Source organism: Scomber scombrus, chromosome 14 (assembly GCF_963691925.1).
Source record: "Scomber scombrus chromosome 14, fScoSco1.1, whole genome shotgun sequence".
Lineage (NCBI taxonomy): Eukaryota > Metazoa > Chordata > Actinopteri > Scombriformes > Scombridae > Scomber > Scomber scombrus.
Window position 1 is genome coordinate 4,446,446 of NC_084983.1, and position 24,981 is coordinate 4,471,426.

The following is a 24,981-nucleotide window of genomic DNA, read 5'->3' on the forward strand; positions in this document are numbered from 1 at the left end:
ATGGCCATGCCTCTCTGGACCACAGACAAGCCCACACAACCCCACGCTGAGCCATCTGAAGCTGAATGGAAGGTTGCAGAGGTATTTATCACTTTGTACTTGCAACTTAAACTCTGTAAGAAAGTACAGAAAAGAGCTTGCTTTACTGGTTTCTGAATGGGATGTGTTGTTTTATTTATTGGGGGTTAATTCTGAACTGTTTTATTACCCCATTACGTCGGCATCGATGCTCAGGTATGGTAGTGATTTGTTAGTTCAGATAAGTGCCCTAAAAGCTCAAAAAGAACCTAATTTTTGACCCACTAATAGGATCTGTATTCTATTAGTAACAGTATGATACAGAATATGGCTCCAGACATAATTTAACTCAATTTGACAGTTTTCTACACTTAAAAATTCATGGCAACACATATATATATATATATATATATATATATATATATATATACACAGTCGCCCATAAAGTTGGAATAACACATTCCTCTTTTTATTTTCTATTCATACACATCAGTAATCACCTTTGACCAGGTGCAATGAGATTGATCAATACAATTTTGAGAATATATACACTTTATCTATCAAGAATAAATCACATTTTTAAAATTCATTTCACGGAAAGAGGTCAAAAATATTTTATTCCAACTTTATGGGCGACCGTGTATATATATATCTATATATATATGGATATATATAGATATATATATATCATTATTTCCTAATGACAATAATTCTCTCACCACTATATTCCAAAAAAAATCAAAAAATCATAATGCCTGGTACTGCCTGAAGTCTCTTCCCATTAAAGTGGAGTTTTCTTTGCCACTGTCGCCAAGTACTGCTCATGGCGGAATGTAGGTCTAAATTAAATTAAAGTGTACAGTCTATGTGTAAAGTGCCTTGTGATGACTTTTATTGTAATTTGGCACTATATAAATAAAGATTGATTGATTGATAATTCATTTTATTCAATAAGATGACTGCAACAATCTGTGGTGGTGGTGGTGGTTAGTGTTAATAACCTTTCAATTTAAGTAACCAGAGTGTTTTGTGAGAGCAGGTCGAAACACAGTAGAATCACTCTTTCGTCAGCGTGGAGCCACGAATCAGGTTCAAATTAGCGTATATATTTAGAACAACATATTGCTTTTTATTTGAAATGTATTTTGATATATGTCTCTTATATACACTGTGTCCAGCCTAAATAATCAGATGCTTCATTTTATCTTATAATTACAAGTTTACAGCTTAAGATTGCTGTTTTCTTATAATACTCAATTTTAATATCTCATAATGATATAAAATAAAAGTATTGACATGATCATTTCACAAGATAACACATTCATTTTCAAAATTTGTGCCCCTGGGAAACCTCAAGTGTAGTAAAATCTGATGCATTGATATCAATCCTTTTTGAGTGCCGCTTGGCACCATCAGCGTGACGAGACTGCATGGCTATGAAACCAGTGTTATCTTGTGGTAACGCACAATTAAATCAAGTGATAACAGCAGTTAAAATAAGCGAGTAACCACAATCTCACATGGAGTCCCTGTTTGTTATAGATTTGCCAAATGAACCACAATTTATGACTGTCAATCCTTTGAATGTCAGCTTGAGGTTTCAGCTGATCTTGATCTTGGAATGTAACATCATCACAACAGTTTTATTTCTCAAGGTAACAAAATAATCGGTTAAGAATATAATTCATTACAATCACTTATATTTATTTAAATGAATTATAATTAAAGGTGAGTTTTTATTTGCGAGCAATAAAGCATCTTTCACATTACTTGATTTTTCATATTATGTTAATCATTTGAATAAAGTCCCCCTATTTAACATTTATGAATATATAAGAATTTCATAAATGGTGTATAACACACTATAATGTGGTTGTAAGCCCTTACAAGTGTTTTTAAATGTAAAACACAGGTGTAATATTAAGAAATATGTCTTAATAGGAAAAGTGTTAATTGTTGACAAACACTGAGTAAACACTTACAAATGTCTTTTTATAAATATAGTGTGTTATAAAAGACGTATTAAATGCTTATATACTATTCATAAATGCTAAATAGGACAAAGTATTTAAATATTTCAACTGAGGAATATTAGCCCCACATATATATACATATAGGTCTGCAGTCAAGCTAAAGCATCTATAGGTCTTGTGTCTGTTGTTGACACCTATAATTACATGAGTATAGTAATATGGCACTGTGCTATATTATTAAAGGTTGGAGAAAATGTTTGGAATGTTTACAGTAAAGATTGTAGTTGTTTCATGATTCATGTTACTTCTCAGCTTGCCAGACATTGTGGAAGAAGAATCAAATAATTTACACCTCCAACAAATTGTTTTCATCTGCTCGTGTCATCTTGTAATTATTTTTTTATCTCCTATGGAGACAGACTGTCAAACCCTGTGGGCACAGAAAGAGTGTTTTGTGTCTGAAATGGTTTACATCACTTCAGCATACATTCATGAGGTTTTTGTAAAATGACTGAATTATCTGCTTTCAGGAATATGTGAAGAATTTCTATGGCTACCAGACCAAGAAAAATAGACAGAAGAGGACTGTAGATAATGATGTTGATACTGATTGGTCAACTGGACTCTGTGATAAGATCAAGGAGGTGCAAAATTTCTTTGGTTTACCCCCGACTGGAGAGCTCACCAAAGAGACTCTGGCAGTAATGAAGAAGCCACGCTGTGGTCTGTCTGATGTGGAAGCATTTGGACCGACCATTCGCTGGAAGCGGCGCACCCTTAGCTACAGGTTAGAGCACTGATATGACTTCCTATCCCATCAGCCTAAATAACAGCATTAATTACCACTGATTGAAATAATCTCAACTCATTTTATATGATCAAATTAAATTCAGGCATAAAGTATGGTTACTTTGCAGATTAAGTAAAGTAAATAGAAACTAAAAACGATGATGCTGATGTAGTAGTGGACATGTTCATTAAAATTAAGAAGTGCTATTCTTTGTTCCTCAGGATCGCTCACTATAACCTCACCATACCAGCTTCACAGATTCACAAACTCTTCAGGACAGCATGGAAGCTCTGGTCCAATGTGGCACCGATAAAATTACGCAAGCGGAGCAGGAGAGAGGCTGACATTGTCATCTCCTTCCACAGTGGCGGTGAGCTCTAAAGAGACCAGATGCAAGACCAAAAGTAACAGAGAGGAAGTGAAGAATAGTGTTTATTCATGACTTTATTCAGGAGTGCAGACAAAGTAAAACCGAATAGAACAGAACAAATGATCCGACAAAGACTGAACTGAACAACAGGACTAAAATACTGACTGTACTCATGAAGGACTAGGGTGACTAGACTGGAGAACAGGCAAGAAGCTGATTGGCTGGGAGAAACACTGGGAGTAGGGCAGGGCTGACGAGGCTAATGCAGGACAGGTTTGGAGGGCAAAGCATTCTAGGGAGGAGTACAAGAAGCTAGGGGTTATAAGAAAATAACACAATCCAAGATAAGATAATATAAGACAATGACAATATTGTGATGTCAGATCTGCTCGGTTGAGCTTTATTGCAAAGTGATGACACGCAACATTTATGAGGGCTTTATTGTATCTTAGGCTGGACATTGTTTGTTGCAGATCATAAGGATGGCGCACCCTTTGACGGCAAAAAAGGAATCCTGGCTCATGCCTTTCTGCCTGGGTCTGGTATTGGTGGAGATGTGCACTTTGATGCTGATGAAGACTGGAGCTTTAATTCCACTGGTACTGGTTTTAGAAATCACTCACACTTACACAAGTATTTTTTTGACTTAAAGGAATCTTCTGAACATATTACCACAGATGATTGATGACAAGTCTACATTTAAAGAGAAAAAGGAAGTTGTATGGCAGCACAACATACCCTCATAAGACTTGTTTCTGCTCCAGGTTTCAACCTATTTCCCGTCGCAGTCCATGAATTTGGCCATGCGCTTGGCCTGGCCCATTCGCCCGATCCTGGCGCTATCATGTACCCATCATACAACTTTGCCCCCAATTTTGAGCCTCAGCTTTCCTTCCGTGACGTCAAAGACGTCCAACACTTATACGGTAAGTCCAGCTGGACTCACTCATATGTCAGAGTGCATTGTGAGGTGTGAGCTGCAAGAACAGCTTCACAATAACTTAGCATTACATTTGTTCTGGCTTCAATGTGAAAATACAGTATATTCCCCCTTTAATTAATTAATAAAATCAAATATTTATGTACATGCATGTGGAGACCTTAGTAATTCAACAGTGCACACAGTGGTGGGAATAAATCCAAACTGAAAACCACAACTTCCTCTTTTTAATATGTCATCATTATTCTGATACTAGCTGACTCAAGACAGTGAAGCCATTCAAAATTGTGTCAAAGTGTGTGCTCTTCAAAAATCTTCAGTTCCCACAGTCATAGGTGAGGTTGTTTTGACTATGAGTTGTAATTCATTTATTGTGTAAAAAGAGAAAAGATATGACACTGGAGAGTAAATGCATGAAGTAAATGCATAAAGCCTGATTAACATTAATGTGCACATTATACACCAGGCATTTTATTTCCTAAAGGTTCTATTACAAAGCTATTTGCATTTATTTATCGTTTTTTTCAATTGACAATGAGTAATTAGGCATTAACATAATTTAAGGAAGCTCATTGGGCCTATTAGTGTTTAGCATACATGGTTTGAAAAAACCCCAGAAAAGGTCAGGTTGGGTTCAGGAGGTTCAGGTGGTTGATTAAGCATATTTCAAGCAAGTTGGGCAGTGCAGATTCGGTCTATGTATGTGAGCGTACAGCAGCGGAAGAAGGGGGATATCACCTGCAATAGTCTCGTGCAAAATAAACAAGCTTTCCCAAGTCTCACAATTGAGAAGGAATTTCTGATTTCTACATAGGCGACTTTTAATTTGAGATTCCTTATAATGCTGATATAAATTGGCTTAAAAACAGCTCATTTGAAAGAATGAAATCATAAAGCAACTAAATGGAAAACCATAACAATGGCTGCTGCCAAAGTTGAGCAATAATTAATGGTCAGTGGAAAATCATGAAGCAGTAATTATGAAAACTGGATATGTCAATTTATTATAAAAGAGTTCATAGGTCTTACTAAAGCAAACAATATTATACTCCTTACAGATGTCTGTGACTTTGACTTGGAAAAGATCGGATTATATACAGATGATATACTTAAGTAAGTCACAGTACATTTGAACTTCAGGGAGTTTATATATGACTTTATTTGAAAAGAAAAATGCTGAGCTGGGTACATTTCAAAAAGCAAGGCCTTAATGAATGAATGAATGGTTATAAATAGTGCACTTAAACTGTTTACTTTGTTGGCTGTAGGTATCAGTTCCAATTTTGCTGCACTATCCTCAAAAAACCCTCCTCCAAAAACACCTGACAAATGTGACCCAGATCTGTCTTTTGATGCTGTGACACAATTACAGCAGGAGCTCCTGTTTTTCAAAGACAGGTATCTACACTTTCTCAGAAATTCTACATCATCAGAGTTTGACAGGCAGATTTGCTTCTCACCTGTTGTCTGCTGTCTTTTTGCTTTGAGGATTTTTGGTAAAACAATAATGGAAATGGTGTTAAAGATAACTTTCTCATTCCTTTTCAGATTTATGTGGCGTAAACATCATCAGTTTGAGAAGACGGCAATCACTCTGATTAGTAGTCTGTGGCCAGAAAGTATACCTTGCAACTTGGATGCTGTCTATGAGAATGTGCTGGAAAATGTTATTCTGTTTTTCAAAGGTAATACTAAAAGAGCATCATGGGTTGTGCAGTATAGGCACAGTAGTATATTGACCTTTATAATGACAAACTATATATACTTGAATGGGTAGTGTGTATCAAATGCGCCTGTAAATATGAAAATGTAGTGTTTTTGTTACAGGTCACCAGTACTGGATGCTGAAGCAGTTAAACCTTGAGGAAGGTTATCCAAGAAACATCTGGGACCTGGGCTTCCCCTCCAGAATAAAATCTGTAGATGCTGCTCTTCACTTGTACAATGATCACTACACTGTGTTCTTCACTGGCCACGAGTGTTGGAGGTATTCAAGATCCTACCGTTTACCACACATATAGGATCGGTATAGAGTTCTTCGTCTAAATCAGGGATGTCCAAATTATTCCATAAAGGCTCATGTGGCTGTAGGTTGTTATTCCAACAAAGCAGGAGCACAACAGACTTGACTCATTTAATCAACTGATCTCATTCTTCAGACAGTTGATTGGTCGAATCGTGTGCTCTTGATTGGTTGGAACAAAAACGTGTATAGTCACATGGCCCTTTATGGAATAGTTTGGACATACCTGATCTAAATCTAGGCAATGGATGGATGATGGATACAATATTTATCCAGAGGGAATGAGCAACGTGTGTACAGGATATCTCCAAGTTTCGGGCACAGCACTAGTGTGTTTTAATAGAAGGAGGACATTAAATTGATTTAAGGGTTCTTGAGAACAAATGCTCTGACCTTTGCAAGTACAATTTTAAGATAGACTCATAATTTAGACATGGCTTGAGAATAAGAGCTGTATATAAAATGGTATTGTCAGATTAAAAATGTATATTATACATTTTTGTTGGAGTATACCATTGTTACTGTATATTGAAAAGCACAGAACCTTGTGGTACACCTGTAGTTGTCACAATAGAAGGTGATCTGAGACAATCAATATAGATCACTTTTGATTTCGATTTCCATACAGTTGGGATTTTATCAGTAGTGCATGTTAGATTAAATATATGGGTAACTCAGGTAGTTATCAAATGGGAACGAAGGTGCTATAATGTTGGTGTATGTTAGTTTTGACTATTACTTGATTAAATCTACGTTTGAGTTGAGACCAGTTCACACATTATCTTCATAGTTAGTGGAGTGATTCTTTTAAGTTTTAATAGTCTTCCGTAACTTAGTTTGTTTACATCTAAATATTGATGGTACATTACCCATTACTTCAGTTCTCTTGAAAAATGTTCATATTGCCATGCAATAGTACTATTATTTTCTATACTATTTGTGATGCATACAGCAAACAAGGCTTGTCCAACTTCCTTCTTAGGTATTGCTGTAACAACTTCTTAACAAATTATTATTATTCATTCTCATTGTGTTGGCTAATTTTCAATTTGTCAAGATGACTGCTGATGTCAAAAGATACTGTGGCTTACTGTTCTTCCTCATTCCTTACCATGCTTGCGTATTTACTACCAGCAGGAAAATGTACAGACAAGGCTTAATCATATTTTTTTTGTGTGCAACAATAGGTATGATGAGAAGCAGAAGATGATGCAGGCGTCACCGACACCCATAGGGAAGCACTGGCCGGGGATTCCATCTCCTATAGATGCTGCTGCCTTTCATGAAGGTACATCACCTTCTTTGTCTGCCTTCAGTTGCATAAAAGGTGTTACATATAAAGGTTCTATGCACAGCATGTTAACACAAAGCAAATCAACAGTGTATTTTACAGCGACTGGTTTTCTTCATCATCTAGATTATATTATTGCAGAGAAAAGAAGTAGAGTATCCAGGTCAAATTAGGGAGGAACAGTAGACAAAAAGGGTGATCAAACAAACCTACATGTTTAAGTTAAAATGTCTTTAACCCTTACATACTGCTCATATTGTGACTCATAATTTTAGTCTCTGCACCAATTCACATTCATAAATTCCCCATCAGTCATTAATACATGGTTTATTAATACTTAATGAAGCTGTCAGAGAGCAAACTGAGTGCATTCTATTTATTTATGAAAGAAAAGTCATTCACAATCACTATATTATGGTCTAGGAGAACACTTTATAGAATATGAAGAATACAACAACATTTGCATTTACAAAAATGTGTAAAAGAATGATGCATTTTATTTAAATGTTTGTATATTCTGCGTCACATTAGAATGTCCACTTAAAAGAAATGTGTATAAGGTGTTTTTACAGCTCTTAAATGTAAAAAAAAAGGGCCTAATTTGACCCTGAACAGTATGTAAGGGTTAAATGCAGAAACCCCAGTGGCCCATGGCCCCGATGATAATCTGATATAAAAAAAACCCACACATAGCATCTTTAATGTATTATCGTAGTAAACATTATGCACCCTGATACCTTTATCTTTATTCCCAACAGGATTTGTCTACTTCTTTAGGGGGAACATCTACTACGAATATGATTCCAACTCTAAACATGTCATCTCCATCGGCTCTGCTAATGACCTGCTGGAATGCAAGAAGGACGGCAATGAAATTTGATAATAGAGAGAGCAGATAACTGAAGTAGAGTGCATGCCTGTAGGTTGATAATGATGCTGTGCATCTGCTGCCTGCATGTGTATAGACTAAGTGTTAAGTAACTGTATATTCTGCAATAACCTCAGTGTAGCAAAAGCCAATTTGGGAACTGTTGAATAATCCAGGGAAGTGGTGAAAAGTGTTATCTCAGTATTGATATGATGTTGTAAAAGTGGAATTTGTGCGTGTTGTGTTTTTTGTGTTTTTTTGAGTTGTCAATCATTTTATCTGAATGTTGTTGCCAGATATGTTCTGTGAAACTATTATCTATTGTTCACATATATTGAGAATAAAATTGTAATGATTTATATTTGTCGCTAGTGAAATTCATCCTGTCTAAATTTACTGGTGTTGATCAATTTACCTGACACAATACATTGCACAAGAAGACTGTTACTGTTTCTGTCAGTGTCCAGAATTAGGTAACAAAGACCAAAATGTAGCTTTCCCGCTCCACATTCAACACTGATGTTCAAAGTTGAAATCAATTATTACAAATCTACCAGGGTGGAAAATAACCACCTACAGTTGGCTCATGCAGCTTGAAAAACACTTTATACAGATACAAGAGAATTTAATAGATTATAGATTAACTAACTTTCATGAAAATCATTTACACAGTTGGCCTTTTTCCTGTATGTGACTCATATCAATAAACAAAATTGTTATGACTGATTGGACCTGATGATGCGGTGTGTGATTAAAACTGTGCAGCATGATGAATAATCCCTGGCAATGACAAGTACTCCTTGAAGTGGCAGATCTTTGAATTTGAAAAGGAGGTAAACTGAGGCTTTTGTTCACGAAGACATGACACAACATGTCTGTGTTTGCTCACACAGCACTTTGATGTTTTACTAGAATTTACAACAGCATAATGCCCGGAGGGAACAGGTTGCTTGTCAGACCTTTAATGACAGACTGGTTTTGGAGGGTGGAAAGCAGTGACAATGGACAAAAGAATAGTATATTAGAAATATATTAATAACAGAAGTATAATCAACTGTCAAAAACGGTATGGTGCGAGCACTGTTGTACCACCATACATTAAAAAAAAGAAAAAAAAGAATTAGTTGATTTGGCTCAGAGTGTGAGTGTGAGTTTGAGAGTGAAGCAAAGCACAAATGAAAGCCAAAAAAAATCATCATTCATTTAAATTTTGCTCCAATATATATAATTTAATATAATGAGTAACCTCTGCCAATATATATTTTTTAGTTATTTCTTTGTTATATGAATACCTACTTACGATAACTGCTTTTAAAGGGGACATATTATACTTTTTTGAAATTTCTACTATACTGTTATGATGTCAGATATCAACATCCCATTTGTGACGTATTTGCTGTTTCAGTAGTATTTGTTGCTACGTTTGTTGCTAAGGTATTATTTGCGTTGTCTGTTATATTTCAGATCAGATTTTGACTCAGATATGTATATATGGATTGACATTTCAAGTGAAGAAAAAGAAAAAGTAAGTTTAAAAAAAACAAACTAAAATATATAAATATTGTAAGATATTTTAGTAAAGCTTCAAATATAATGATATAGACCTGTCAGTGTGCATAACATATACCCTTTAATCAAATTAGGCCGTGATACAATGAACCAATGCAGATTGAGACTTTTTTAAAAAGTTTGACTGCTCAATCAAATTGAGTTTTCATATCAATCATCATATTAATATCAATCATATCTTCCTCAGTTGAGACTTTCTTAATATTGCATTTTATTATGCAATTGAATATGATCAATTACAAATATTTGAAAAGAAATAACATGTATTGCTGGACTGTCTCAATTTGTTTGTATCCAGATCCAAATACAGCTTTAAATGTCCACATGTTCATATAAACAAGGAAGGACAGAGTCAAGTTCTTTCTTTTCAGTTTTCAACTTAAAACTGATGATGCAAAACACACATTTAAAAACACATAAAATACATTTTGAACTAAAATTTGTATCAGAGAAAATCAACAAGAACAGTGCTTTTGTGGCTGATTCATAAGATGAATGTAATCTCTTATTTTGTGGAAATCTTCCAGAGCATAGTCTGTTACACATACCAGTCATCAGTGTGTCTTTCGGGATTTTTTTTTTTGAATCAGAAATCAAAGCCTTAACTTCCTCTTTCACCCATAAAAGGAACATTTCCTGAAAAGGTAGTTGCTCAACACGCCCAGTCTACAGCCTATATAACAAGCTGCCCTGAGCACAGCAACACATCTTATCCACAACCAGGAAACATGACGACATTCAAACTTAGCATTCTACTAAGCTTGGCAGCTGCACTTAACTGCCTGCCTATAGCACAGATTACTCTTCAAGATGAGAACTTTGCAGAGGTATGTGTTCTTGCCTTTTTATGCATGCATTTTTTACTATTTTGTACTAAAATTGTGTATTTGAAACCTTTGTTTTCTTACTTCTGATGTTACATTATTATAGACACAGATAAGATAAGATAAGATAAGGTATTCCTTTATTAGTCCCACGATGGGGAAATTTACAATATTGCAGCAGCAAAGTTGACATTAAAAAAGCAACACATGAGCTTCATAACAGTACCTGTTTGATCTCTGCTGTTTATATATGAACAAATCTCTTCATACTGCATAGAGCTTATACGTATACTGATGCTGCATATTTAAGTATGTTACTTCTATTTCTCTTAAAGGGCTACCTGAAGAAATTCTTCAACCTAACTGAGGAGACCGGTCCCTCTATCAGACGAGGGATCAGCCCCATAACCGAGAAGCTGACTGAGATGCAGCAATTCTTTCGTCTGGAGGTCACCGGCAACCTGGATGCTGACACCCTGGCGATGATGAAGAAGCCCAGATGTGGTGTTCCAGATGTGAGCCTTGGCCGTTTCTCCACCTTTCCAGGCTTCCAGTGGGATAAAACCAGTCTTACTTTCAGGTGAGTTATCTAAAGAGAGAATGTGTGAGAGACTAACTTTAAGCTTTGAATCATGTGCTTCATTATTTAAGTATGTTCTATATTATATTGTCTTAAAGGATAGAGAACTACACACCTGACATGTCTGTGGCAGAGGTTGATGACTCCATGGTGAAAGCTCTGGAGGTCTGGGCCAAAGTCACTCCTCTGAGATTCACCAGAATCTACAGTGGCATCGCTGATATCATGATCTCCTTTGGCCGCAGAAGTGAGTACAAGATAACATTTCCTGTTTATGTCCCAGTTATATACTTTCTTGATGCTCATCGTTTATTATAGTAGTTGTGATGTTCTTGAAAATCTTGGCTTGGTAGCAGAGTGGTTACCATGCATGCGACATAATGGCAGCGTCCCTGGTTCGATTCCGGTAGGGGAGGGTTAGGGTTAGACAGAGACAGCTGATCAGTATTAGCACTAAGATGCATTTAAGTCACCCATTTCTGATTTTCTAAAAAACAGTAATTCATTTAATTGCTTGTAATTCTATCTTGTTTGCCAAAGCTAACATGAGTATGCTCTTGTTAACAGACCATGGTGATTTTAGCCCCTTTGATGGCCCTGGTGGCCTTCTTGCCCACGCCTACGCCCCATCCGCTGGCATCGGAGGAGATGCTCATTTTGATGAGGATGAGGACTTCACCTTCCGCTCAACCAGAGGTGAGTTATTTATGCCCGGCATAGTGTCTGATTTTACTTATTAGCTACTCAATGTATGTTCTTGTATACATGATATTCTGTATGCGCTTCATTGAGAGGTATATAACTCGTACTTCTGTGTTTTCTGCTCTAGGGTACGTCCTGTTCATCGTAGCCGCCCACGAGTTTGGCCACTCTTTGGGTTTGTCTCACTCTCAGGATCCTGGTGCACTCATGTACCCCACCTACGTATACAGAAACCCCGAAACCTTCACCTTGCCCCAGGATGATGTCAACGGCATCCAGTCTCTCTATGGTTAGTATTTACTGACTGATTCATAGCTGTCTGTTTACACTCAACCTAAACTCTGAAGGACCTCTGAACATAACATTACTCTGACTCTATTCAACCCCCAGGTCCAAACCCTGACGGAGATTCAAATGATGATGGACCTGCTCCTCCCAAAACCCCTGATTCCTGTGACTCAACCATGGTCTTGGACGCTGTCACCACCCTGCGTGGAGAGATGTACTTCTTCAAAGACAGGTACCAAAGATATAGAATGCTCAAATATCTGAATCCTGAAGTCCACTCTGAGTGTTCTGAGGCTTACTGATCTAATTTGTGCTCTTGTGTATCCTCAGCTTCTTCTGGCGTAGCCACCCTCAGGTCAACAGACCTCAGCAGAGTCTCATCCAAAGCTTCTGGCCTGATGCCCCTGACAGTGTTGATGCTGCTTTTGAGAGCAAAGTAACAGACAAAGTCCTGCTCTTTAAAGGTATTTGTCCTTTAATTTACCCAAACTCCTAATCTGACACTATTTTCAAGTGTAGATAATTAACCTTCACATGCATTCACTAAGAAACCTGTTTTCTTTGAATCTCTTTACAGATCGTAAGATGTGGGCTTTCAATGGCTATGACCTTGCACCTGGCTATCCTAAACCACTCTCCAGTTTCGGTCTGCCCAAAACTGTGAAGAAAGTCGATGCAGTAATGTACGACGTGGATACTGGCAAGACTCTGATCTTCGTGGACCGCCATTACTACAGGTGTGTTCAAATGATCTGAAATCAATTCAGATGACTGATTTAGATGTGATGATACATGTGATGATGATGTTTACAAGATGGTGTACAAATGGTGTATCGGTCTAATTATCTTCTGTACGTTTTTCAGCTATGATGAGGTGAGAAAGTCCATGGACAAGGGATTCCCCAAACGTATTGATGAGACCTTCAATGGCGTGACCACCAAAGTGACGGCAGCTTTCCAGTACAGAAGTGAGTTGCGTTTGAGGCTGATCTGAATTTTCCAAGTCATCATTATTGAAATGAGATTATGTTTATTCCGAATCCTTCCGGCCTTTACTAACACTGATTCTCTCTTCTTCAGGTTTCACTTACATCTACAGTGGACCCCAGATGTATGAGTTCAGCTTGAGGAGCGGCAGGATGTTCCGTCTGCTTGCAAACAACTACTTCTTGCCCTGCACTAACTTCTAAACCGACTGAAGAACAGAAGTTATTAATGCAGCTACTGTGAATGACAATGGAGGCAGTTAAAAACTGTCCATGATTTGAAATAATATATTCAATAATATGGAGTAATATTGTTACAGGCTTAAGGCTATATACTGGATATATGCCCTTTTGCCAAAATTGGCCAAATACTGTGCTTTGCTTATTTATTTTCCTAATTTTAAGTTAATTTAATTCCATTTTATTGTGTTTTATTTGTCTTTCATTTTTACTATTTTCTTACTATTTTATTGCTGTCTTAAATTTGTTTAACTTAAAACTTATGAATTTAATTAATTAATTTAATCATTTTTATAGTTCTGCGTAGATTTGCACTACTACTCCTACTGTGACAACACATATGAATGTATGCATGCAAAAACTGTGTATGAAAATAATTTGACTCCTGCAATTTACAAATAAAAGATACTTAAATACATTTTTAAGTTTGTTATGTTATTATTTTGCCAAACCAAAAGATAATGTACTAATAATGACATGATGTTGCTTGTGCAGTTTCTCAAGAAGACTAACATTTGTTTTTTAGCTTATACTGTATGATGAACAAAGCTATTACCAGTCATCAGTCATTGATGGAAATTCATTTTGCAGGTACAGAATTTATTTTTGGGAACATGGTTGTCTGGAGTAAAAATCAGGATCATCCATCCAGATATTCTCTGTCTTCTGTCTGGACAAAATGTTATGCATCTCATAGATGTGGAATGTGGATTTCTAGTTATTAGACTGGATGATGAACAGTTTGACCAACTGCTGGGGCTGTGCGAACATTCATTTGCAATGTTATTAGCTGTCAGTTATTCATTTTCAATGAAAGGTAGTGACAGTGGGCTTCAGACACTTTGGCAGCAGAGAGCAGGAGATACCAGCTCCAAGAGTGATGAGTTGAAGTTGAGCAGAGTTTAACTTGATGGAAATTAGCAGCAATATTGTTATTTTCTTCCCACAGTAACCGCTGTACTAAAGGTCCTGCCAACATTTGTTCCATTCCACATTGACAGTGGACGAGAAACAGATCACTGTTGGTTAATGGAGATGTACAATTTGTCATTGTTTGTTTACCATGACATAAACAAACAAACAAAGACATTGGAAGACAGTATCAGAGATAGTAGGGATTGGGCAATTAATTGTGTATCAGTTTATTCGTCTAAAAATAACTATTACTCCTATAGATCATATTTTGATCATACCCTGGTTTATTTTGTAACCCATGTACACTTGTGTTGAGTCCAATGCTACTTACTCCTGCCAGTTTCCCCACACATCTGTACTTGATCTTGTAATCAGCCGTGCCCTGTTTATACACTTGTGTCACTTCTATTTCCTGAGCAGTTTGTCATTGTGTGTGTACGTGCTGTCTGTTCTTTTGTTTCTTGTGTTTGTCCACCCTGTTTTTGACTGCCTGGATATTTGGACTTTGATTTTTGTTCTCAATCCCTGACTGGTTTTTGCTACTTCCGCTGGCTGCCCTTTTTGTGTATGACCTGTGAGAGGAAAAATGTCCAATTAAAAAAAAAGAAAGAAAGAAAGAAAGAAAGAAAGAAAGAAAGAATGGAAACAAACTCAGAAGAGAATTAGAGTCAAAAGAATTGTAGACACTGGTTTACATTAGACTTAATATATATTAGAAAACAATAGGCATAGGCTATTTATAAATAATATATTTATAAATAGCCTATTATTATTGATAGTAAAAACAGTATCAATGTCAGGCCATTTCTACAATTACTATTCTATATGTGTTCTATAACTAGCCTACAATGCTTGATTCCACAAGCTATTTGGCCAATAACATGATTTTGAAAGAAAAACGGTACTTTAATTTTTTTAATGACAGACATATATAATAGGGGCATTTTTCTTACTAAGTTATACACAGTGGAAACATGAAAAATTGTATATTTTATGATCCTTGTCAAGTTCAAGGCTGGAATGCGGAACAGCTCTATTGGCCACAACCAACCACAATGTGATGTCTGCAGCACTGCTTCAATGATCCACCCTCTGCCAACGACTGATAGGCTGGCAGCAAGCAGGGGTGACCAGGTGAGAGTAGGATAGGAGAGTTGGGGTGGGCGGAGTCACAGTAGGCATGGTCTCCAGTACATCATATTCAGTGTCAACAAACTAAAACACGTGAAAGTCAAAACTCAATGTTAAAATGTATTTTTGTTCATGAGGTCAACTGTCTGTCATTAGGAAAAGGAAACACAATGACTGTGTTGTATGTTACACAATGTAAATCATTATCTGTTAAATAAAATGTATTTTATTTATTCATGTCATCAGTGTGGTGCCTATCATCTATATCATCATCTATCATGTCTACGTGACATGCATGTAAGATAACTCCTTCTGTTTTTAGTTATTATAGCAATCAAAGAACTGTTCCTGCACAACTTGGATGATGAACATAACGTGATGTAATTTCTTGTGCACATTATGGACAACCACATGAGAGTGGGTCTCCGATGCACCCAGATCACTCAGAAAAACCCCTTAAAACAACTCACTGGAGTTCCGGTCTGCGCGAGCATGGAGTAGACGCATTTACTTCACGCTCCCACCCACTTTATAATTTAAAAAAAAAAAACCTTAAACTTAGCCCCTTTTTCACAACATTACGATCAATAAACAACTGCTATTACCTTTTTACGACGAACTTCACAAGAAGATGTCCTCAAAAAACGCCAGAAATACCAAAAAGGACGAAAATACCACCAAAAACAACGCAGGTGCTAGCCGCTTGGATATGGATGCCATAGCCGCCATGCTAGAAGAACACAGCGCAGCCCTTTCGACCGACTTCAAATCTGCATTCTCAGCCCTCGAGTCAAAGCTAGATACAATTCAAGCCAAAGTAGAGGACCAGGATAGACGAGGGCTTTCCCTTGAGTCCAATGCCAATGCAGTCAGCGACAGCATCACAGCTCTGGAGACTAACTGTTCAGCGCTAGCCGACGCCAATGCTAAGCTACAGGCTCAACTCTTGCACTTGGAGGGACGCAGCAGAAGGAACAACATACGTATTATTGGCCTACCTGAGTCTGTTGAGGGCGCCCGCTCCACTGAATTCTTCGCTGGGCTCCTGGTCGAGGTACTGGGTGATCAAGTCCTTACTTCAACACCTGGGTTGGACCGTGCTCATTGTGCCCTCACTGCCAAGCCAAGCCCAGGGGAAAAGCCTCGATCAGTCGTCATCTGCTTTCACAAGTTCCAAACTCGAGACCTGGTTGTACGTGAATCCCGCAAAATGAGGGGTAAACTCCAATATCGCGGCGAACCACTTCACATCTTTGAGGATTACAGTCCCGACGTGTTGGACCAGCGATCTGAATATCGGGACGTCATGAAAGAGCTATACAACCTTGGCCTCAAACCTGCTTTGCACTACCCAGCTAAGCTGTTCGTCACGCCTAAAAACGGAGGCAAGAAACGGCTTTTCTCTGTCAAAGAGGCTCATGACTTCGTATCTACACACCGCAATCTACAGCCAAAGGAGTAGGGCTACTCCGCACACAGAAGACGTTCTTCAGGAGACTTTTACAGCCTTTCGGCTCTGCAGCCGAGCAGTGCCAGGAAACCAATGTGTCGTGAGTTTGACATTGAAATGGACAGTGGTTTGGTTTTGTAGGCTAGGCGGCTAGTTATTTGTTCTTAAGCTAAACAGATTTTATCTTCTTCTCGTAAGACGTTGATTAGACAATATTTTGTCACAACGAGTATGGCCAGCTAATCTTAATCTGGCGTTAACTTTGATCTGGCTTTTGCCGTAATTGTAGCCAATATGCTATGTGTTACTGTTGGAATAATATGTTTTCTTTTTTTCTCTAATGGGCTTCTATTCATTATTCTCTTGCATAGACCAACTTTACACTATTGCTTGGTATTTAGCTTGCCGCGTGGGCTATGCTCTGTGTATAAATGTATTGTTTATTATAAATTGTTTATTGGTAATTTTATGATAAGAATGGGGGCAGACTTTATAGTTCGTGGGTTGTGAGTTCTAGACAGGTGAGCCCAAGAGATGTCTACCTTTAGTTGGAGCTGCCCCTTGGGTAGTCTCCGGGTTAGGGATGGGAGAGGGGTAGGGTCATTGTTTATGGTTTTCATTCTCTTTTGCTTTTTCTTTGCCAGCCGACATAAGTTATCTCCTCAGTTTTCTTTGTGACAGTGATGATCTACTTTGCTTTACAAACATAGATAATGACACATAACACCTATGCAACTCAAGTGCATGGAAGGGGCTACAAGTTAGTTAGCTGGAATGTGAGGGGCCTTGGTCATATTATGAAACGTGCTAAGGTATTTACTCATTTGAAATCCCTGTCTGCAGATATCATGTTTCTCCAGGAAACACACATTAAGCACACTGCTAAAGGTAAACTTAAGGTCAGTTGGGTGGACCAATTATATGAATCAAATTTCACTGCTAAAGCGAGGGGGGTGGCAATTCTAATTAGGAAAAATATCCCTTTTATAAAGTCTTCTACAATTAACGATCCCAATGGCAGATTTTTAATAGTGACTGGTACCTTGAACTCTGTCCCAACAACATTAGTTAATCTATATGCGCCTAATTTCGACAATCCTGACTTTTTTCAGAAGGTCTTCGACATGATTCCAGACCTCTCCAATACCAATGTTATAATTGGGAGGGCTTTAATTGTGTCCTAGACCCCCTTCTGGACAAGCAGTCTTCCAAATCCCATCAAAAGTCGAACTCTTGCATTCGCCTGAACACCCTGTCTGATAACTTCAACCTAGTTGATATATGGAGGCTCAAGTATCCAACTGCAAGAGACTATTCCTTTTTTTCTCCAGTACACAAGTCATACTCCCGCATTGATTATTTTTTGGTTGATTCTAAATTGCTATCAACAGTAGAAACAGTGACGTACCACCCTATTGTAATATCAGACCATGCTCCTTTGTCCATGGTACTGAAAATAGGGGAGGTTGCAGGTCATACTCAATGGCGCTTTGATCCCACACTGCTTTCTGATGAACAGTTCACTGACTTTCTCCAAGAACAGATCTCACACTTTATCACAGACAATGACACAGGCGATGTCAGTGACTCCACCCTGTGGTAGGCACTGAAGGCTGTCATCAGGGGTCATATCATAGCTTATGTCTCTAGAAAAAGGAAGGCGGAAGGCAGTAGACTGAAAGATATAGAGCGTGACCTATCTGCTCAAGAAGATTTATATAAGAAAACCCCTAAAGACGCCACTCTTGAAACAACAGTCTACCCGCGCCATTCATAAAATAAGAGACATTCAAGGTCACCTCACAACAGATCCAGCCAAAATAAACAAGGCCTTTGCTTCATTCTATGAGGACATGTACCAGTCTGGGTTCAGTTCTACTGACTTCCAGCAGATGAATAATTTTCTAGAGAATAGCCAGCTCCCCAAATTAGATGAAGCTGCAGCTGAAGCAATGGATGCTGCCATAACTTTGGAGGAGATACAAGCCGCTATCTCTCAATTCCCTAACAATAAAGCCCCCGGACCCGATGGGTTCACCATTGAACTGTATAAAAAATACTCTTCCAACCTAGCCCCTTTGCTACTCCGCCTGTTTGCCCATTCTAAAGATACAACAGAATTACCACCTTCACTATACAACGCTAACATTGCTGTTATCCTTAAGAAAGACAGGGATCCTTTGGAAATGACATCATACCATCCAATATCCCTCCTCCAGATGGAAACAAAAATACTCAGCAAAGTGCTGGCTAACAGGCTCTGCAAATACATAGCTAGCTTGATACACCCTGACCAGACTGGCTTTGTCCCTGGTAGACATATACATTTCAACCTAAGACGTCTATTCAACATTATGTATCAGAAACAGAATGAGGAGTCTGTGGTGACTGCCTTAGACGCCGAAAAGGCTTTTGATTATATTGAATGGAGGTACATGTTGACCTCCCTGAAATATTTTGGTTTTGGACAAGAGTTCATTCAATGGATTGAAGTTATTTATGCTCACCCTCAAGCTTCAATAATTACTAATGGTGACATTTCACAATCGTTCCGTCTCCACAGGGGTGTCCGCCAGGGTTGCTCCTGTTCACCCTATCTGTTCAACCTAGCCATTGAGGCCATAGCCAGTCACATTAGACTGAATCAAGAAATAGCCCCAATTAAAATGCATGGTGTAGAGAATAAGATATCCCTTTTGCAGATGACATTACTCTATTCTTGTCATGCCCCAAATCCTCCATCCCACCGCTATTACAGCCTATTGATACCTTTGGCAGTTTTTCTGGCTACAAGATCAACTGGGGTAAGAGCGAACTTATGCCCATATCAGACAGGGTTGACCTTAACTTTTTACGTACAGCTTCATTTAAAATTACTAGAGACCAATTCAAAACCTTGGGTATCATTGCGGCACGGGACCATGGAAAACTCTTCTCCAGTAACTGGGAATCTAAACTGCAACAATTGAAACAGAACATTCAATTTTGGAACACATTACCCATCTCCATGGTTGGTCGTATTAACGCCATAAAAATGGTTGTCCTTCCTAGATTCCTATATATTTTCCAAAATATCCCTGTGTTTATCCCCCTTTATTACTTTAAAAAGTTGGACTCCATCATATCCTCCTTCATATGGAATAATAAACTAGCTAGAATATTTTAAAAAAACACCTGTTTAAGCGCAAGGCGGAAGGAAGCTTTGGTCTGCCTCACTTTAAGCTGTACTACTGGGCTGCCAACATGAATGTACTACTGTACTGGCGTAATGGTTTGCCGATGGCCCACTACAATCAAGAAGCTGTACCCTCATGGCTTCAGATGGAAATATCTTCATGTGGTGCCACCTCCCTCCCAGCACTCCTTAATAACCCTGCAAAATTAAAGATACCTCTTTACATAAAAAATCCCATAATACTTCACTCTTTAAGAATTTGGAAACAAATCCAGCTTTTTCTTGGTCTGCCTAAAGTCTACATAGACAGTCCAATCTGTCACAATCATGCTTTCTCCCCGGCTTTAATAGATCCAGTCTCTTCCATGTGGAAAGCGAAAAATATTGTTTTTTTACAGGACCTGTACTTTGAAGGTAACCTGGATTCATTTCAACACCTACAACAGACATACGACTTACCGTCCACACACTTGTTCAGGTTCCTCCAAATTAGGCATTTTATCAGGACTCATATACCACACTATAAACATATGCCCAAACACAACACACTAAACAACCTTAGACGCCTCATACCAGGAAGCAGAGGCACAGTTTATTCTCTGTATAGTATTCTAATGGCCCATGAGGAGGTGTCCACTGAAAAGTTGAAAAACGATTGGGAGCAGGAACTTAACACGGAACTCAATGTAACAGTTTGGGAGGGTATTTTGGATAGGATCCATAGCAGCTCAATAAACTCCAGACATTCTTTAGTACAGTTTAAGGTAGTCCACAGGCTTCACTACTCTAAAGCCAGGCTCCATGGCATTTACCCCAACATTTCTCCTTTATGCGATAAATGTAAACAACAACCAGGGACTCTCACACATCAGTTTTGGTCTTGCTCCAAGTTAACTTTATTCTGGTCTCTTATATTTGATTACATTTCAAAGGCCTTTCATAAATGTATTTCACCAGACCCACTCCTTGCCATCTTTGGTTCAGTGGTGTATAACCCCATCCTCACAAGTTATGAAGGGCAAGCCATATCCCTCTGCACTCTGTTGGCCAGACGCCTCATTTTGCAACAGTTGAAATCAGAGGCTAGCCTTCTGTTCCAGAAATGGCTTAGAAAGCTAGGCAATGTACTGCACATGGAGAGGTTGCGCTATTTCTCTTTCTTTCTGCCGAATTTGTTTTGTACATTATGTTGTCTGACACCATCTAGTCATTTACCTTTTGCTGGCTTTTTTTTTTTTTCCTTCTTAGTTGTTTGTTGGTTTGTTTTTATGCTGGGTGGGGGGTGGTTGGGTTTGGCCTTGTTGGCCTTGTTGTTGTTGTAAAAAAAAAAAAAGCAGAAAACCTGAAGGAGAACCTCTGTACTGTTATCCTGAATAACCCTTGAGTCCTTCAATAAAGATAGATAATAATAATAATAATAGATTTATAGTTCTGCGTAGATTTGCACTACTACTCCTACTGTGACAACACATATGAATGTATGCATGCAAAAACTGTGTATGAAAATAATTTGACTCCTGCAATTGACAAATAAAAGATACTTAAATACATTTTTAAGTTTGTTTTGTTATTATTTTGCCAAACCAAAAGATAATGTACTAATAATGACATGATGTTGCTTGTGCAGTTTCTCAAGAAGACTAACATTTGTTTTTTAGCTTATACTGTATGATGAACAAAGCTATTACCAGTCATAGTGCAGTGGAGTAGTGTAGAGTACATTTGTATCATTGATATGTGAAAATATGTGGTACACTTTATAAGAAACATAGTACATATGGTAATGTACTATTATACAAATGCATAACTGCTGTACTGTAATACTTATTAAGTCTTACGCAGGTATAATGTTGAGTTTAGCATGATAGTATGCAAACATTTGCCGATCAGTCCTAAATACAATATAGTGTAGCGTAAGAAGGGTAGGTTAGGGTAAGTTTATGACACAACAGTATTCTTGAAAAGTGATCCAAAATAAAATAAAATACACAATAAATATACACTATATGTATGGATTGACATTTCAAGTAAAGAAAAAGAAAAAGTAAGTTTAAAAAAACCAAACTAAAATATATAAATACTGTAAGATATTTTTATAAAGCTTCAAATATAATGATATAGACCTGTCAGTGTGCATAACATATACCCTTTAATCAAATTAGGCTGTGATACAATGAACCAATGCAGATTGAGACTTTTTTTAAAAGTTTGACTGCTCAATCAAATTGAGTTTTCATATCAATCATCATATTAATATCAATCATATCTTCCTCAGTTGAGACTTTCTTAATATTGCATTTTATTATGCAATTGAATATGATCAATTACAAATATTTGAAAAGAAATAACATGTATTGCTGGACTGTCTCAATTTGTTTGTATCCAGATCCAAATACAGCTTTAAATGTCCACATGTTCATATAAACAAGGAAGGACAGAGTCAAGTTCTTTCTTTTCAGTTTTCAACTTAAAACTGATGATGCAAAACACACATTTAAAAACACATAAAATACATTTTGAACTAAAATTTGTATCAGAGAAAATCAACAAGAACAGTGCTTTTGTGGCTGATTCATAAGATGAATGTAATCTCTTATTTTGTGGAAATCTTCCAGAGCATAGTCTGTTACACATACCAGTCATCAGTGTGTCTTTCGGGATTTTTTTTTTTGAATCAGAAATCAAAGCCTTAACTTCCTCTTTCACCCATAAAAGGAACATTTCCTGAAAAGGTAGTTGCTCAACACGCCCAGTCTACAGCCTATATAACAAGCTGCCCTGAGCACAGCAACACATCTTATCCACAACCAGGAAACATGACGACATTCAAACTTAGCATTCTACTAAGCTTGGCAGCTGCACTTAACTGCCTGCCTATAGCACAGATTACTCTTCAAGATGAGAACTTTGCAGAGGTATGTGTTCTTGCTTTGCCTTTTTATGCATGCATTTTTTACTATTTTGTACTAAAATTGTGTATTTGAAACCTTTGTTTTCTTACTTCTGATGTTACATTATTATAGACACAGATAAGATAAGATAAGATAAGATAAGGTATTCCTTTATTAGTCCCACGATGGGGAAATTTACAATATTGCAGCAGCAAAGTTGACAGTAAAAAAACAACACATGAGCTTCATAACAGTACCTGTTTGATCTCTGCTGTTTATATATGAACAAATCTCTTCATACTGCATAGAGCTTATACGTATACTGATGCTGCATATTTAAGTATGTTACTTCTATTTCTCTTAAAGGGCTACCTGAAGAAATTCTTCAACCTAACTGAGGAGACCGGTCCCTCTATCAGACGAGGGATCAGCCCCATAACCGAGAAGCTGACTGAGATGCAGCAATTCTTTCGTCTGGAGGTCACCGGCAACCTCGATGCTGACACCCTGGCGATGATGAAGAAGCCCAGATGTGGTGTTCCAGATGTGAGCCTTGGCCGTTTCTCCACCTTTCCAGGCTTCCAGTGGGATAAAACCAGTCTTACTTTCAGGTGAGTTATCTAAAGAGAGAATGTGTGAGAGACTAACTTTAAGCTTTGAATCATGTGCTTCATTATTTAAGTATGTTCTATATTATATTGTCTTAAAGGATAGAGAACTACACACCTGACATGTCTGTGGCAGAGGTTGATGACTCCATGGTGAAAGCTCTGGAGGTCTGGGCCAAAGTCACTCCTCTGAGATTCACCAGAATCTACAGTGGCATCGCTGATATCATGATCTCCTTTGGCCGCAGAAGTGAGTACAAGATAACATTTCCTGTTTATGTCCCAGTTATATACTTTCTTGATGCTCATCGTTTATTATAGTAGTTGTGATGTTCTTGAAAATCTTGGCTTGGTAGCAGAGTGGTTACCATGCATGCGACATAATGGCAGCGTCCCTGGTTCGATTCCGGTAGGGGAGGGTTAGGGTTAGACAGAGACAGCTGATCAGTATTAGCACTAAGATGCATTTAAGTCACCCATTTCTGATTTTCTAAAAAACAGTAATTCATTTAATTGCTTGTAATTCTATATTGTTTGCCAAAGCTAACATGAGTATGCTCTTGTTAACAGACCATGGTGATTTTAGCCCCTTTGATGGCCCTGGTGGCCTTCTTGCCCACGCCTACGCCCCATCCGCTGGCATCGGAGGGGATGCTCATTTTGATGAGGATGAGGACTTCACCTTCCGCTCAACCAGAGGTGAGTTATTTATGCCCGGCATAGTGTCTGATTTTACTTATTAGCTACTCAATGTATGTTCTTGTATACATGATATTCTGTATGCGCTTCATTGAGAGGTATATAACTTGTACTTCTGTGTTTTCTGCTCTAGGGTACGTCCTGTTCATCGTAGCCGCCCACGAGTTTGGCCACTCTTTGGGTTTGTCTCACTCTCAGGATCCTGGTGCACTCATGTACCCCACCTACGTATACAGAAACCCCGAAACCTTCACCTTGCCCCAGGATGATGTCAACGGCATCCAGTCTCTCTATGGTTAGTATTTACTGACTGATTCATAGCTGTCTGTTTACACTCAACCTAAACTCCGAAGGACCTCTGAACATAACATTACTCTGACTCTATTCAACCCCCAGGTCCAAACCCTGACGGAGATTCAAATGATGATGGACCTGCTCCTCCCAAAACCCCTGATTCCTGTGACTCAACCATGGTCTTGGACGCTGTCACCACCCTGCGTGGAGAGATGTACTTCTTCAAAGACAGGTACCAAAGATATAGAATGCTCAAATATCTGAATCCTGAAGTCCACTCTGAGTGTTCTGAGGCTTACTGATCTAATTTGTGCTCTTGTGTATCCTCAGCTTCTTCTGGCGTAGCCACCCTCAGG

The 24,981-nt window shown here is 38.1% G+C and overlaps 3 protein-coding genes across 3 annotated transcripts; all 3 read left to right on the forward strand.

Moving 5' to 3' along the window:
- LOC133994336 (matrix metalloproteinase-18) lies at positions 1-8,285 on the forward strand. Its single transcript, XM_062433587.1, has 10 exons — positions 1-81; positions 2,522-2,778; positions 3,003-3,151; positions 3,625-3,750; positions 3,916-4,077; positions 5,360-5,489; positions 5,640-5,776; positions 5,919-6,078; positions 7,302-7,402; positions 8,164-8,285. The coding sequence occupies exons 1-10, from the start codon at positions 1-3 to the stop codon at positions 8,283-8,285; spliced, it is 1,425 nt and encodes a 474-aa protein (XP_062289571.1).
- A 2,285-nt stretch (positions 8,286-10,570) lies between these two features.
- Positions 10,571-13,832, forward strand: mmp13a (matrix metallopeptidase 13a). The gene is made up of 10 exons (XM_062433700.1): positions 10,571-10,669; positions 11,002-11,246; positions 11,345-11,493; positions 11,814-11,942; positions 12,076-12,237; positions 12,339-12,468; positions 12,567-12,700; positions 12,814-12,973; positions 13,101-13,204; positions 13,317-13,832. Exons 1-10 carry the CDS (start codon positions 10,571-10,573, stop codon positions 13,424-13,426), a joined length of 1,422 nt encoding a protein of 473 aa, XP_062289684.1. The 3' UTR covers positions 13,427-13,832.
- A 9,117-nt stretch (positions 13,833-22,949) lies between these two features.
- LOC133994448 (collagenase 3-like) lies at positions 22,950-24,631 on the forward strand. The gene is made up of 5 exons (XM_062433702.1): positions 22,950-23,048; positions 23,391-23,635; positions 23,734-23,882; positions 24,203-24,331; positions 24,465-24,631. Exons 1-5 carry the CDS (start codon positions 22,950-22,952, stop codon positions 24,629-24,631), a joined length of 789 nt encoding a protein of 262 aa, XP_062289686.1.
- Positions 24,632-24,981: the final 350 nt, after the last annotated feature.